This window comes from Dendrobates tinctorius, unplaced genomic scaffold (genome assembly GCF_039654945.1).
Source record: "Dendrobates tinctorius isolate UK_male_01 unplaced genomic scaffold, ASM3965494v1 ptg000162l, whole genome shotgun sequence".
In the NCBI taxonomy this organism is placed as follows: domain Eukaryota; kingdom Metazoa; phylum Chordata; class Amphibia; order Anura; family Dendrobatidae; genus Dendrobates; species Dendrobates tinctorius.
In genome coordinates this window covers 66,799,085-66,814,753 of record NW_027361829.1, presented here as the reverse complement: position 1 = coordinate 66,814,753, position 15,669 = coordinate 66,799,085, and the positions used below count along the sequence as shown (strand labels likewise).

General features: G+C 43.5%; 1 protein-coding gene across 1 annotated transcript in view; it reads right to left on the bottom strand.

Annotated features, from left to right (window-relative positions):
* The window catches only part of CDCP1 (CUB domain containing protein 1), a 124,836-nt gene that overhangs the window by 29,691 nt on the left and 79,476 nt on the right, over positions 1-15,669 (bottom strand). Inside the window, exons 5-6 of the mRNA XM_073550074.1 lie at positions 4,207-4,434; positions 1,589-1,978 (exon numbers count right to left, since the gene is read on the bottom strand). Of these exons, the coding sequence (XP_073406175.1) occupies positions 1,589-1,978; positions 4,207-4,434 (618 nt within the window). The remainder of the gene's footprint in view (positions 1-1,588; positions 1,979-4,206; positions 4,435-15,669) is intronic.

The following is a 15,669-nucleotide window of genomic DNA, read 5'->3' as shown; positions in this document are numbered from 1 at the left end:
TCCTGGAAGCACAGAAACAAGACTAGGATGACCAGGTCGGGTTACATGTACTACTGCAGAAGTGTGCTAGAGAGAGGTGGAAAGAATATAACATGGAGATAGACCATTCGAGAAGTTGACGTAGTTTAAATTACAAGCACTTTGCAAATTCTATGCCACCACTTACAATAGTGCCTCTATGTAAAACAGAAGATAATGTGAATACAAAGTTTGACACCTGCAAACAATTGTATATACGTTATACCAGTTTCAACAGAAAAGAATGTTCTTTTTCAATTAAGTGGACTGGGCTCTTTCTTTTTTTATTGCTTAAAATCGGGAGTGCCTACCATTGTAAGGGTGTGACAGGACCGGTCATACGCATCTCCCCGCAAAGTCTATGAGTGTACAGTTAAATTGATGTAATGTGAACAATGCATACAAATATCTTGATAATAGTATTGTGAACGTTATATTGCATAAGGGTTTTACATCTAATGTATGTTTTGATATTGTTACAAGAATAGGGAAAGATGTGATGGATAAAATAAGAGGGTAGCTGTAGAATAGGATGGTTTGGGGTATAGTCTAGTGGGGTACAATAGAGCTAGGACATGAAAGTGCCATTATAAGCATAGTTAAAATAAGGGGTTTTTCAGGTTGGGAGGTGCTAGAGATGGGTGTAGTGCAAAGCATTGACATATAGTGGTGAGACTTCCTGATTAGGGGCAGAATGAGTGATGTAGCAACAGGAGAGGGAAGACAGATAAGCCATGGGGCAGGAGACTGCCGAGGCAATGCGGGACCCCAGGATAAGCAGCGTGAGGGCGGTCACCATTTAATGCAGTAATCATTCTGAGATGATCCGAGGCCTACGACCGGGACTAAGTGGAGCTATGGGCGCCTTTTACCTTTTTCCAAGGAAACAGGACGGAGGAATGAAGGAAGATGTTGGACCTAGGGGCACGAGAGCTGCAGAAGTGAAAGGAGTGTCTTCAGGACGGAAGTTGTCAGAAAAGGAAGGGAGAGCTCACGGAATGCAAATGAATGTGAACTGTGCTACATCTGTACCAAACCCCCTGTTTTCAAGTAAAGTTGAACTGTTGAGTATGAACACAGAGTCTGGAATTGTTTGTGTGAACTCTGACTTTGGAACTGGGAATACAGAATCAGAAGGAGCTCTGAAGCCTAAAGAGTGTGTCCTACTTTTCACATATTACATACAACAGATGGGACATTATGTTTCCTTTGTGGGGTGCCAGGGTGCCAGGGTGTGGGAACAGAACAGCTCCTCGACACAACTGCTACCCTGGCCACCTCACAAAATCATACAGTATGTGACCCGAGTGACAGATATAACTTATCACGCACACACTTACAAAGGAACCCATTTCACTGGTGCCTGGGGTCACAGTACTACATCTTGACTCGTGCGACCCTTACAGGTCATCAATATCTGATTGGTGGGGGTGCCAATCATCACTCCCTCACCAGTCAGCTCTTTCCAGAACCATCTGAAGTGCATAACAAAGCCTAATGCAGTGTATGGGTTCTGGAATTTTTACCACATCAAATTTTGAATATGCAATATTTAATAGCAGTACTATACCTTTAATGAACGATACAAAAGACACGTAGAGGTCATGGTTGGTTAGTTTTTTGGACTCTCCATTACTTGGCATATTTAAGGTGATCGTAACATTATCTCGCAACTGAATCTTTTCAATAGATCCATTAGGACAAAAAGTGCCAATTTTAAATTCCTGTTTCTTAGTGGAACTCAAGATGTCATATGTAAACCCTGCTGCCGTCATGTTGCACTTTTTATCTACCGCATTCTGTTGTAGATACATGGACTTGGATACGATTTCAGTACTGATATATTCCGGAGCAATCAATTTCCAAGTGTAACTCTCCAGCCGCACAGGAAAATCCATAAGAGACGGTGCAATGTTAAGGAGCATGTTGGATATTTTACAGATAGTGAGATTCCAGCATTCTAAAAGTACAACAAAATAGAGAGAAAATGATATACTCTGTACTGAGGGTTTAACTAAAATAACATTAATATACAACATATATAAAGCGCCAACACATACAGTGGCATGTAAAAGTTTGGGCACCCCTGGTCAAAATTCCTATTATTGTGAACAGTTAAGCAAATTAAAAATGATATGATCTCTAAGAGGGCAAAAGTTAAAGATGACACATTTCCTTTGTATTTTCGGATTAAAAAAAAATTATAATAAAATATATACACATACATATACACACTTTAAGGCTTACCAAAGAGAAAAATGGGCAGATCCAAAAGTATGGGCACCTTGCATGGTTAGTTCCTAGTAGCACCCCCTTTTGCAAGTATCACAGCTTGTAAATGCTTTCTGTAGCCAGCCAAGAGTATTTTCAATCTTTGTTTGAAGGATTTTCATCCATTCTTCCTTATAAAATTCTTCCAGTACTGTGAGATTCCTGAGTCATCTTGCGTGCACTGCTATTTTGAGGTCTAGCTACAGATTTTCAATGATGCTCAGATCAGGGGACTGTGAGGGCCATTGAAAAAAAACATTCAGCTTGCACCTTTTGAGGTAGTCTATTGTGGATTTTGACGTGTGTTTAGGATCATATCCATTTGTAGGAGCCGCCCTCTTTTCAACTTCAGGGTTTTTTTTTGTTTTTTTTACAGATGGGGTTATGCTTGCATTAAGGATTTGCTGAAATTTCATTGAATCCATTCTTCCTTCTACCAGTGAAATGTTCACCATGCCATTGGCTGCAGCAGAACCCCAAAGCATGATTGATCCACCTCCAATGCTTAATGGTTGGCGAGATGTTCTTTTCCTGAAATTCTGTGCCCTTTTTACTCCACACACCATTCATCATTGCGGCCAAAGAATTCCATTTTAACTCATCAGTCCACAGGACTTATTTCCAAAATGCATAAGGCTTGTTCATTTTCATACTTCTGATTCTAAATTTTATGGGGAGGATGCAGGAGAGGTTTTCTTCTGTTGATTCTTCCATGAAGCCCATATTTGTGCAGGTGTCTCTGAACAGTGGAACAATGTACCACAGCTACAGAGTCTGAAAAAACTTTCTGAAGGTCTTTGGCAGTCAAGTCCCCCACTTGCCTCTCTAGCACTCCTATGAGCAGCTCTCACTAACATTTTGCTTGGGCTTCCAGACCTTATCTTGACCTCCACTATTCCTGTTAACTGCCATTTCTTAATTACATTTCAAACTGTGGAAAGGACAGCCTTCTCCTGCTTTGTGAGGCTCCACCTTTTTCATTTTCTGAATGCTATGCATCTTGATTAGAAGAACCCATGGCTGCTGTCTTTTTAGCACAAAGTTAGGGGAGGCTGTTTTTTTTTTTTTAAAGCTGGGAAATTTACATCACCTGCCCTTTCCTAACGATGATAGTGAACAAGTCATAACCCTGTCATAACCCTAACAGGCTAATTAAGGTCTGAAGCCTTGGTCAAAGTTATCTGAGCACACAAATCTCCAAGGTTGCCAAAATGTTAGAATCAGCCCATTTTCCTCTTTGTAATTTTTAAAATGTAAAAAATGGCAATATATTTATTTTTGCCTAAAATACAAAGAAAATGTGTCGTCTTCAACTTAAGCACTTTTAGAGATCATTCATTGCACTTTCAACTTGCTTAACTGTTCACAAAAACAGTAATTTTGAGCAAAACTTTTACATGCCACTGTATAAAGAAAAAAGCCCAGTAATTTCACTCCTTACCAATGTACAAATAAAAAATTAAAAGCTTCTCTAAAGCTGGTTTGGTGATTTTCTATACCTGTAGCTACATTAAAAAAAAATGGCTTGGAATGAACAGAATAGGTCCAATTGACATTGGCAGGACCTGAGGACAATTTCTGAGGATAATGGAAATCTGTAGTTAGCGACATAGTATGTTAATGTTACTGGGGATGAAACCTCACATTAAACTGTTGCCTAGAGGTTTCCATTAATCTTGTTTTCGCCCAATGTGGCTCTTTTTGAGGTCACAGCAGCTGGTTAATGCCTACTGGGGCCAATTTTTTTTCTCACAACACTCCAGTAATGCCAATGCCTGCATTCAGTACCAACAATAAATAAAATGCCATAATATTACCATTTTCTAATCTCCATATATCGAAAAATATACTTTAAAAAATAAATTGACTGGTAAATTCAAAGTGTCACATCAATGTAGTGCTCATCCATATTCCTACCTATTTTTTTTTCTGCCGTTACCATCAGGCTTTTAAGATCGCCGCAAAGAAACGAGATTTTATAGTATCTTGCTTCATCAAGTACAAGCTCGGGAGAGCATTGTCCAAATGCCTTACAGATGACACACTCAGGAGCAAATGTGCGCCCAATTGGTCTCTTGCCTATACGCACAACAAGGCCACTTTCTTTTGTCAAATCCAGATGATATAGTGAGTCTGAGGATACAGCTGAAAACACAAATTATACAATATTAAATATAGGTTAGTAAGAAACACTAAAAGAAATTCTGCTTTATACAACTTATAATATACTGTGCATAAACTGCTCTAAATAATATTTATATAACTTTAAAGTTCCTAAAACAATACTTAATAAACCACAATTAATTCCCTACCAATGCTTACAAAGAGAAAGTTAAAAAAAACAAAACATTGCTGCTAGTGGCCAAATTTTTGTTCTGTATTTTATACCAGAATTTAAGCACACAGAAAAGTTATGTATAACTAATTAAACTTGGAGATGAAAGTGGATGAAAGTAAAACTGCAATGTCGAGTATCAAATATACAATTGGATACCAGATGTTGTATGGATGCGGTTTTGTCATCGTGTTTTGAGGCGATTATACCTCGGCATCAGGACAAACCAAAAACGAACCACATTGTGGTTTGTTCTGATGAAGAGGCATGATCACCTCAAAACGCGCTGAAAAAACCGCATCCATACAGCATCTGGTATCTAATTGTATATTGGATTCTCAGCAGCACAGTTTTACATCCCCTATCATTTCCAAGTTTGCTTGCTATCTGTTTGGTGGACCTGTAGCAGCTGTCTTTGCTTACAGAATAACAAAGCGGTTATTATTGTCACAACCCCACCCCCCCAGTTGAGCGAATTCCGTTTTACTCTTTTTGTAATCCGGATAAGACCCCATTGCGCTTAATGTCATTCCAGTTTTTATCTACATACCTGTATAAGTAACTAATAGAGTTGAGCGAAACAGGTCAGCCAGATTCATAAGTCGCCGACTTACGCCAAAGTCGGGTTTCGCTGACCGAAACCCAACCACAGCGTGAAGTCGGCCATGCGGTCGGCAAAACGAGTGCCAAAGTCGGATTTCCGAGAATGCTTGCACGTCACAGACAGAGAGAGAGAGAGAGAGAGAGAGAGAGAGAGAGAGAGAGAGAGAGAGAGAGAGAGAGAGAGAGAGAGAGAGAGAGAGAGAGAGAGAGAGAGAGAGAGAGAGAGAGAGAATGAGAATATCTTCATGCGCACATTAAAAAAAGCCGTCCGGCATGTCACTGCCGACTTTGCTTCCCCATTGACTTGCATTGGGTTTCATGCTTCGGTTGGACCTCCGACTTTTCCCGATAGTCGGCCAATTTCGTTTGCCTCGACTTTTGACAAAGTCGGGTTTCATGAACCCCGACTTGACCCTAAAAAAGGCAAAGTCACTCATCTCTAGTAACTAATTTATTAATGTAAATAGTAATTCACTCAAAATAATAAGTCCCCACATGGACAACATTGTTGGTACCCTTCTGGTAAATTAAGTGAAGCCCACAATGGTCGCAAAAATAACTTGAAAATGACAAAAGTCATTTTCAAATTTAAATCTATTGAATATTAACTAATGAAAATCAGACACTGCACTGGAATTGTGGTTCAAAAGAAAATGTTAAAAAAAAAAATGACTTAACATGGCCTGGATAAAAATGATTGCATTCCTAGAAAAGATTGAAAATAATTTGAGATGTTAAACTACGGTAAGTTCTGTCCTGTAATTAGCCGCACAGTTGTCTAAAAAATTGTAGTCAGTCTGCCTATTTAAAGGGTGAAAAGTTGTCACTGTGCTGTTTGGTATCATGGTGTGTACCAAACTGACCGTGAATCAAAGAAAGTGAAGGAGAGATTAGCAAGAGAAACATGTTAGAGGTAAAATGTTACAAGCCCATTTCCAAACAGCTTGATGTTTGTTGCTACAGTTGCACATTTTATTTAAAAGTTTAAGGTCTATGGGACTGTAGTCAACCTCTCTCGACATGGCCACAGAAAAGGAAAATGAACAAACTGAAGAGATGGAAAAAACAAATAGCAATCAAGGAGCACAGAACAACTTCCAAAGAGGTTAGACGTGAACTTTAAAGGTCAAGGTACATCAGTGTCAGATTGCACCTTCCTTCACGGTCTCGGCCAAAATGTACTTTATCGCAGACGACTAAGGAGGAAACCACTGTTTAAAGCAAAATAAGTAAAAAGCTATAATGTAATTTGCCAAAACGCATATTAACAGGCCACAAATCTTCTGGGAGAACGTCCTTTGAGACAAAACTGGAGCTTTTTGGCAAGTCGCATCAGCTATATGTTGTCGAACGCAAAATTTAAGCATACAAAAAAGAACATTGTACCAACTATAAAACATGGAGGAGGCCCAGTTATGTTTTGTGGCTGCAGTGCTGCATTTGGTACAGAGTGTCTTGAACCTGTGCAGGGTATAATGAAATCAGAAGACCATCAAGGCATTCTGGACCAAAGTTTGCTGCTCAGTGTCAGAATTGTTGGAATGAGTCACCGGTCATCCAATAGGATAATGTCCCAAAACACACAGCTAAAAACATCCAAGAATGGCTGAGAGCAAAGCCTTGGACTATTCTTAAGTGACATCCATGACCCATGACCTAAATCCTACTGAACAACTGTGGAAGGAGCAGTTTGCTCATCCATGATAACTGGGCCAACATACTTGTGGACAGATGCAGAAGTGTCATTGAAAGTTGCAGAAATCATTTGCTTGCAGTGATCATCACAGAACTTTGCTGTGCAACAAAATATTATGTTATAAGGGTACAATCATTCTATCCAAGCCAACTTATTCTTTAGGTTGAACTGAAATTCTAAAACAACATGTCACGGAGTGACTATCACAATGTGACACGACCCATTGGGTGGTCGATCAGCTAACAGCTCAATACACATACAGCGGGGATGATATAGGTGAGAGGAAGGCACTACCAATAGGTAATGAGGGATGGTCACCACCTGAGCTCAAACCCGAGTCTGTCCCTCCACTCCCCTAACGCCCAATGTGGGTCCTTCCCGCCGCCTCAGGATACCTCGTCCCTATTTGTCACCTAATACTGCCCTGGCTATTGCAGTGGCTGGCAAGGAGCACTAGACTCACCTCTGCAGGTAAACATGGGGAAGTGACAGACACCAAAGGGACAAGGTAACAAAAACACAACACTTAGCTTTTCTCTGCTGCAAAACACCACACAGCAGGAAAAAGGCACCAGATAAGTGAACTCAGCAGAAGCACCACTCCTTACGCCAGCTTGGTCACTGCAGATTGCTCTAACACCGACACTCAGCTGATGCATCAGGTGACCTTTTAAAGGATGGTGGGTGTGGTCAATGCCCACATCAGCTGACCCAGCAGCAATGCAATTACACCAGCTTGCCAGCGGGGAAAAACTGACATTTAACCGCTGCTGGCCTGAAAAAAAAAAGTTTTAACTTAGTGGGGCCAGAGTTGCCACAAATCAAAAATGGATTGTGACAACAAGTAATGAAAATCAGATGTTGTCACAATTTATTCAGTAAATTTCAACTGAAAATTACTTTTGTCAGTTTTTAGTGACCATTGTTGGTTTTTCTTACTTTAACCCCTTAGTGACAGAGCCAATTTGCAGCTTAATGACCGGGCCAATAATTACAATTCTGACCACTGTCACTTTATGAGGTTATAACTCTGGAACACTTTAACGGATCCCCGCTTATTCAGAGATTGTTTTTTCGGGACATATTTTATTTCATGTTAATGGTAAAATTTCTTTGATAAGACTTGCGTTTGTTTATGAAAAAAAACTGAAGTATGGCGAAAATTTTTAAAATTTTGCAATTTTCAAACTTTTAATTTTTATGCCCTTAAATCAGAGAGATGTCACAAAAAATGCTTAATAAACAACATTTCCCACATGTCTGCTTTACATCAGCACAATTTTGGAACCAACATTTTTTTGTTAGGAAGTTATAAGGGTTAAAAGTTGACCAGTGATTTCTCACTTTTACAACAAAATTTACAAAACCATTTTTTTAGGGACCACATCACATTTGAAGTCACTTTGAGAGGTCAATATGACAGAAAATACCCAAAAGTGACACCATTCTAAAAACAACACCCCTCAAGGTGCTCAAAAACCACATTCAAGAAGTTTATTAACCCTTTACATGCTTCACAGGAACTGTAGCAATGTGGAAGGAAAAAATTAAGATTTAACATTTTTTACAAGCATTTTACGTCAGAACCAATTTTTTTTTTTATTTTCACAAGAGTAAAAAGAGAAAATGAACCACAAAGTTTGTTCTGCAATTTCTCCTGAATACGTCGATACCCCTTATGTGGGGGAAAACCAATGTTTGGGGTGCACGGCAGGGCTTGGAACAGAAGGAGCACTGTTTGACTTTTCCAATGCAGAATTGGCTGGAATTGAGATTGGACGCTATGTTGCGCTTGGAGAGCCCCTGATGTGCCTAAACAGTGGAAACCCCAATAAGTGACCCCATTGTGGAACCTAGACCCCTTAAGGAACTTATCTAGATGTGTGGTGAGCACTCTGAACCCCAAAGTGCTAAACATAAGTTTATAACGCAAAGCCGTGAAAATAAAAAATTAAAAAAAGTCATTTTTTTCCCTCAAAAATGAATTTTTAGCCCACTATTTTTTATTTTCACAAGGGTAACAGGAGAAATTGGACCACAAAAGTTGTTGTGCAATTTGTCCTGAGTACGCTGATACCCTATATGTGGGCCCATGGGAGAGTTCGGAAGGGAAGGAGCACCTTTTTGGAATGTAGACTTTGATTGAATGTTGTTCGGTTGTATGTTGCGTTTGCAGAGCCCCTGATGTGCCTAAACAGTAGAAACCCCAGACAAGTGACCCCATTTTGGAAACTAGACCCCCCATGGAGATTATCTACATGTGTGGTGAGCACTTTGAACCCCAATTGCTTCACAGAAGTATATAACGCAGAGCCGTGAAAATAAAAAATCATTTTTTTTTCCACAAAAGTGATTTCTTAGCCCCCAATTTTTTCATTTTCCCAAGGGTAACAGGAGAAATTAGGCCCCCAAAGTTGGTGTGCAATTTGTCCTGCGTACGCTGATGCCCCATATGTTGGAGTAAACCACTGTTGGGGTACACGTCTGGGCTCGGAAGGGAGGGAGCACCATTTGACCTTTTGAATGCAAAATTGGCTGGAATCAATGCTGGTGCCATGTCGCATTTGGAGACCCCCTGATGTGCCTAAATAGTGTAAACCCCTCAATTCTAGCTCCATCCCCAACAAACCCCTAACCCCAACCCTAACCCCTAATCCCAATTGTAACCCTAATTCTAAACCTAATTCCAACCCTAATTCAAACCCTAACAGAAAAATGAAAATAAATATATTTTCTATATTTCATTATATTTCCCCTAACTAAGGGGGTGATAAGGGGGGGGTTATTTACGATTTTTTTTATTTTGAGCACTATCACAGTGATCAAAATGTACATTCAATGAATGAATGGAATATGCCGTCAGGCAGATTTGGCGGAAACACTGCGCATGCGCCCGCCATTTTCTTCCAGGAAGAAGATGGCGGTGCCCACCAGAGGAGACAAGAGGGCCCGAGGACCACCGGGGGGGCGGGAAATCAAGGACCCTATTTCTCTCTCCTCTGATGTGCGATCACATCAGAGGAGAGAAAAAGTTAATGCAAAATTCGCTTTTTTTTTGCGATCGCCGTTTTACAGTTAATAACGGCGATCGCAAAAGCGGGGTCAGTAAAAACGGACCTGAATCATGTTCTTTGGCTTCTCGGCTACCCCCAAAGAAAATCCGACTCTGAGGGGCGCTATACACTTTTTCCACAGTGCCGTGAATTCACAGCGCCGTGGTTTAAGTACCCTTAACTATCACCATTAAAAGGCATATCAGCGGTCGTTAAGGGGTTAACAGATGGGTATCAACAACGTTGCACGTGTGTACTTAGTAATTCACTTATAAAATAGAATAATATTACATTCTTAAATTAATGACCAATTTGGACAATAACACTATCAGGCTGTACTGGTTTAATGAATAATTCTTAGGACCAAGATGAATTAAACGATTTTTATCTCCACAATGCATTCTAATGTTGGACTAGCGTCTTTTTCCAAGTGAAAAAACAAAATTGCAATTTTTTTTTTCCCCACTTGAAAAAGACAGTAATCCAGCGTTAAAATATGTTCTTGGCATAAAAAATGTTTAACTCATTTTGGTCCTAAGGATTCTTCATTAAAGCAGTCCGATATAGTGTTATTGTCCAAATCGGTCATTAATTTAGGAAAGTAATAATATTCTATTTTATAAGTGAATTCTCTCCTGAAGGACATCATTCCCCAACCACGAGGCAGCAGCAGCTTAAATATTCAAGTGTTCATAGCAGCGCTGCCTGAACATAGCCTGCTCAGGGGGAGCACCATCCTTTTACTTTCATTTGCACCCAAAAGGGTATCAACCCAATGGTCTTGTGCGCGCTTTTGTTCACCTATACTATTTTTACCATTAATAAAATTAATGACTTCTACATAACTTTGTTTCCTAGAGACCATGGCCAAGGCTTAAATACAAAAATGGGGAACATATAATAAAGGAATAATACATTCTTATGAATATGCATTGATTAGTTATTAAGACAGGAACTTTCTTTGCTAATGTACTGTATTTAGTATATTAAGAACAATCCAAAACCTCTGCTTTATTGGTGTGAATAGAAAACACTCCAGTCTTCAGGTTTTATTGGAGCTGGATTTTTCTTTCTTTCCAATCATTCATGTCCAAGGCACGGACACTTCCTTTGCTTCCTTCCCTTAAACGGTGCCTGCGGGTGAGCTGGACTCGTTCTCTGACAGTACATGACATTGGAGTTGGCGATGTGCGGTTGTATTACCTCTTCCAACCCCTAACCCCCCGGGAAACTCCCCCACCCACTTAAACTCTCAATAATAACAAGACACCCAAATGGAATATAATGGCCACAGCAGCCTTTTATTTAAATAACATACAGTAATTTGTAAATATATCGCAACCTTGGGGAGGGTCCTTGAAGCTCCAAATCTGGTGACCAAAACGTAAATAATACTTTCTGTGGACAAACGCATACCATAAATTACTCCCAGCCGTTACCTCACTGGCTCGGGAGCACCAAAACCCCCATCGGGGTTACCCTGTCCACTTAATCCCTGGGGATCCGACCAACTATTGCCGGAAGTCCCCCCAACTCACCAGACCCAAACCACGGATAAACATTGAGGAATCCATATAACCACAGATCCCCCAAAACCAATTTAGCACCAACTTCAAGGACCCCCTCCCCCCACACGCCACCAGCCACCATGACCCATAACATTGAAATAACCTACCCCTTGCAAACCCCCCCTGCATAAAAAATTAGGGCGGGCGGGACAATTCCTCGTGGCTCCAGGGCGGGAAGTAAGGTAACCGCCCCTGAAGCCCCTTAATATACCCCCCCACCCCCCTCCTTCACCCTCTTGAAAACATTAACCCCTTCCCTCCAACCCACCGTCATGCAGGGCCTCCACTTAGCCGCTGTGGGGTGGGGGTTCCGCGGCTCGTTCCAGCCCTTGTCTTGACATTGGAGTTGGCGATGTGCGGTTGTATTACCTCTTCCAACCCCTAACCCCCCGGGAAACTCCCCCCACCCACTTAAACTCCCAATAATAACAAGACACCCAAATGGAATATAATGGCCACAGCAGCCTTTTATTTAAATAACATACGGTAATTTGTAAATATATCGCAACCTTGGGGAGGGTCCTTGAAGCTCCAAATCTGGTGACCAAAACGTAAATAATACTTTCTGTGGAAAAAAACATACCATAAATTACTCCCAGCCGTTACCTCACTGGCTCGGGAGCACCAAAACCCCCATCAGGGTTACCCTGTCCACTTAATCCCTGGGGATCCGACCAACCACTGCCGGAAGTCCCCCCAACTCACCAGACCCAAACCACGGATAAACAATGAGGAATCCATATAACCACAGATCCCCCAAAACCAATTTAGCACCAACTTCAAGGACCCCCTCCCCCCACACGCCACAACGAAGGCAATTGAAGACCTCGATTGCCTGAGACCCCCCCATTCCGAAAAGCCATGGCCCTCTCAATCCCATCCTGCAGCCCCAAAGCCCAAAGATCCATTCCCACATCATTTAAGTGAACGCCGTCAGCCCGCCAAAACTCCCCCCTCCCTCCTTCCAAATCAAAATGCCGAACCACCCCCCCCCGTTCCTAACCACGAACGCAGACACTGCCCGATTGACCTTTATCCGTGCCTTATTTAACTTGATCACCGACCTCGCATGCCGCCAAGTCTTCCTCGGCACCATCTCCGACCACACCACAGTTAGCCCTTAAAACGATAACCACAACCGCAGAAGATCGTGCTTAATGTCCTTGACCAATTCACGGAAAGGACGGACCCCCAAATCAATTCCCCCGGCATGCAGAACTAGAATATCAGGATCCCTGTCAAGCCTAGCGCTATTATGGACTTCCTGCAAAACCCTGTTCCAACCCATCCCCCTGAAACTCAACCATCTTACCACCGCCAAACTGCGCCCAAAACCCAATTGCCGCCCCTCCCGCCGAACATCCGCACGCCGAGCTCCCCAATACACAAAGGAATGGCCCAGGATCCACACCAGCAAAGGAGTGCAACCTGTAATGACAAAAAACCACTATTAGCCACCGCGCAAACAACTCACACCACGCCCTCCCCCTCACGCAGTTCCGCATTCAAAGCCCCAACTCGAACGTATGACCTGTAACGACTCGATTCCCACCGACCAATCCGCTGTATCACCTTCGAACCCAAACCACCAGCAGCCGCCTCTGTGGCCGCCCTGATCTGAAAAGAGTGAGAAGCGAACCGAGACCCATCAATACCCAACCTGTCCAGGCCTTTACGCAAAACCGCCACGAACTGGAACCTTGACAAGAAGGAACCATCAACATGCCGCAGCAATGGCCCATCGCCCCTCTGCTGCTCTGACCTGTAAACCCGCAAGCATCGCACCGGGCACATCAGGGATCCAGACACAGCGCCCAACACCACCCTTTTTCCCCTACCCTCCTGATCCGTTTTCGATCTCCGAATCCAAAACTCCAAGCCCTCGTCACCCACTAACACGTCCCTGTCCAACAAAACCCCACCCGAATACCGCCCTGGAGAGACCAACTCCCCCACCCTCAATGCCCCGAAAAAGGCAAGCGAAAAAGCTGCCCGAAAAAGAGAACACTCAAACCGTGACACACAAACCTCGTCCAACACAGCCCCCAACCGTTCAAGTATGCCAAATGACAGCGGACGCCGGCAATCCCCCCTACCGCCCCGACGTCGGAAACCCTTCATAGCCTGGCTGACCAAGAAACACTTAGTCAAATCAACCTGCCCCCGCAATTTAAATCCAAAAGCTAAATCTGCCCCACCCTGGAGACCGACCACCCCTCTTCCGCCCCAAACCCCAACCATGCTAGCAATGCCCCCAAATGATCCTCCCTCGAGTTGCCACACAAACGTGCCCCCAACCAATTTTCCCAAGCGTTCCAAACCACCTCGTAGGTTGACCAAGTACCAGCAGACAAAGAAGCCCGAATCAAAGGTTCTGCAGCCCTGAGACCACCTTCCAAAGCCCGGCAGGACACTCGAGACCCGCTTCCTCCGCCTCTGGGGCCAAAGTCCGAAAGCGCTCCCACTGCAAACGAGACAAAGAATCAGCAATGGAATTCCTAACACCAGGCACATGAGAAGCCGTTACATGAGCATTGAGCGATAAACAAGTCAACACCAGTTGCCGCAGAACTCGAATCACCGGAGGAGAACACGCCGTCAGGCTGTTAATGGAGCACACCACTCCCATGTTATCACAATGAAAACGAACTTTTTTATTCCGAAACTCCTCCCTCCACAAGTTCACCGCCACCAATATGGGAAAAATCTCCAACAAAGCAATGTTCTTAACGAGGCCCAACTGGACCCACTCATCAGGCCACTCCCGCTGTCGCACTCGCCAGACGCCGCGAAAAGACCCTTCCCATCGGAATGACGCGACAAGCAAAATTCAATTTACCAAGTAGCGACTGCACCTCTCTCAACGCCAATTTCTTCACCCGCCTAGCTCGAGCCACCTCCACCCGCAACGCCTCAACCTTATCATCCGGCAATCGGAACTCCCAAGCCACTGAATCAATCACAATTCCCAAAAAGGACAGGCACGTACAAGGCCCCTCCGTTTTCCCCGGCGCAAGCGGCATGCCAAAATGCTCAGACACCCAGACCACGGCACTAAAGCAACCTCTCACAACAACCCGAGTCCACCGGGCCAATACATAAAAAATCATCAAGGTAATGAATCACCGACTCAAGACCCGAAACGTCACGGATGACCTATTCAAGAAAAGAGCTGAACGCCTCAAAAAACGCACAAGAGACCGAGCAACCCATTGGCAAACATCTATCAACAAAAAATTCCCCCTCCCAAAAACAGTCCAACAACCTAACACTGTCAGGATGAACCGGAAGCAATCGAAACGCCGACTCGATATCCGTTTTCGCCAACAGTGCCCCCCCTACCACACCTCCGTACCAAATTTGCCACCTCATCAAACGACGTATACACAACCGAGCACAGCTCCGGATCAATCCCATCATTCACCGACCTACCACGAGGGAAAGATAGGTGTTGAATAAGCCGATACTTATTCGGCTCTTTCTTCGGCACCACCCCCAAGGGTGAAACAACCAGATCCTCAAACGGAGGATCTTTAAACGGCCCCGCCATCAGTCCCAAACGCACTTCCTTGGCCAACTTTTCCAACACCACCGCCCCATAAAGGTCGGCAGACCTGAGATTCTTCCGCCCCCAAGGTATTTCAAAAGGAGGGTCAGGAATTCTAAAACCATCCGTAAAACCGGACACCAACAATGCCGCCTTTTCACCATCTGGGAACCTATTTAGATAAGGGGCCATCGCGGCCATTCTCACCGGCGTCTCCCCCTTTGGAATTACCACTCTCCCCCTTTCCTTTTTGCTTTTTAAAGCATTTTGAAGCCCCGTGCGAGGATCCGCTGCAATGGGAACACAGGTGCTTGAATCTACAGTTTGAACCGAACCTGCATTGCCCATCGTTAAACTGCCAGCAGAGACCCTGCCTCTGGACGGCCGCCTGACCACCTGCCCCTTGACCACCACTTTGCCCATTGGATGAGCTAACCCCTCCGACCCCCCCTCCTCCAAGAAAGGAATGGCCAAATTTAGACTGCGTCATAACCCGTAACCACAAACTTATGTCCTTCTGATCCCACCGAATCGCCGGACGAATCGCCTTCCTTTGTCTAAATTGCTCGTCGTAGCGA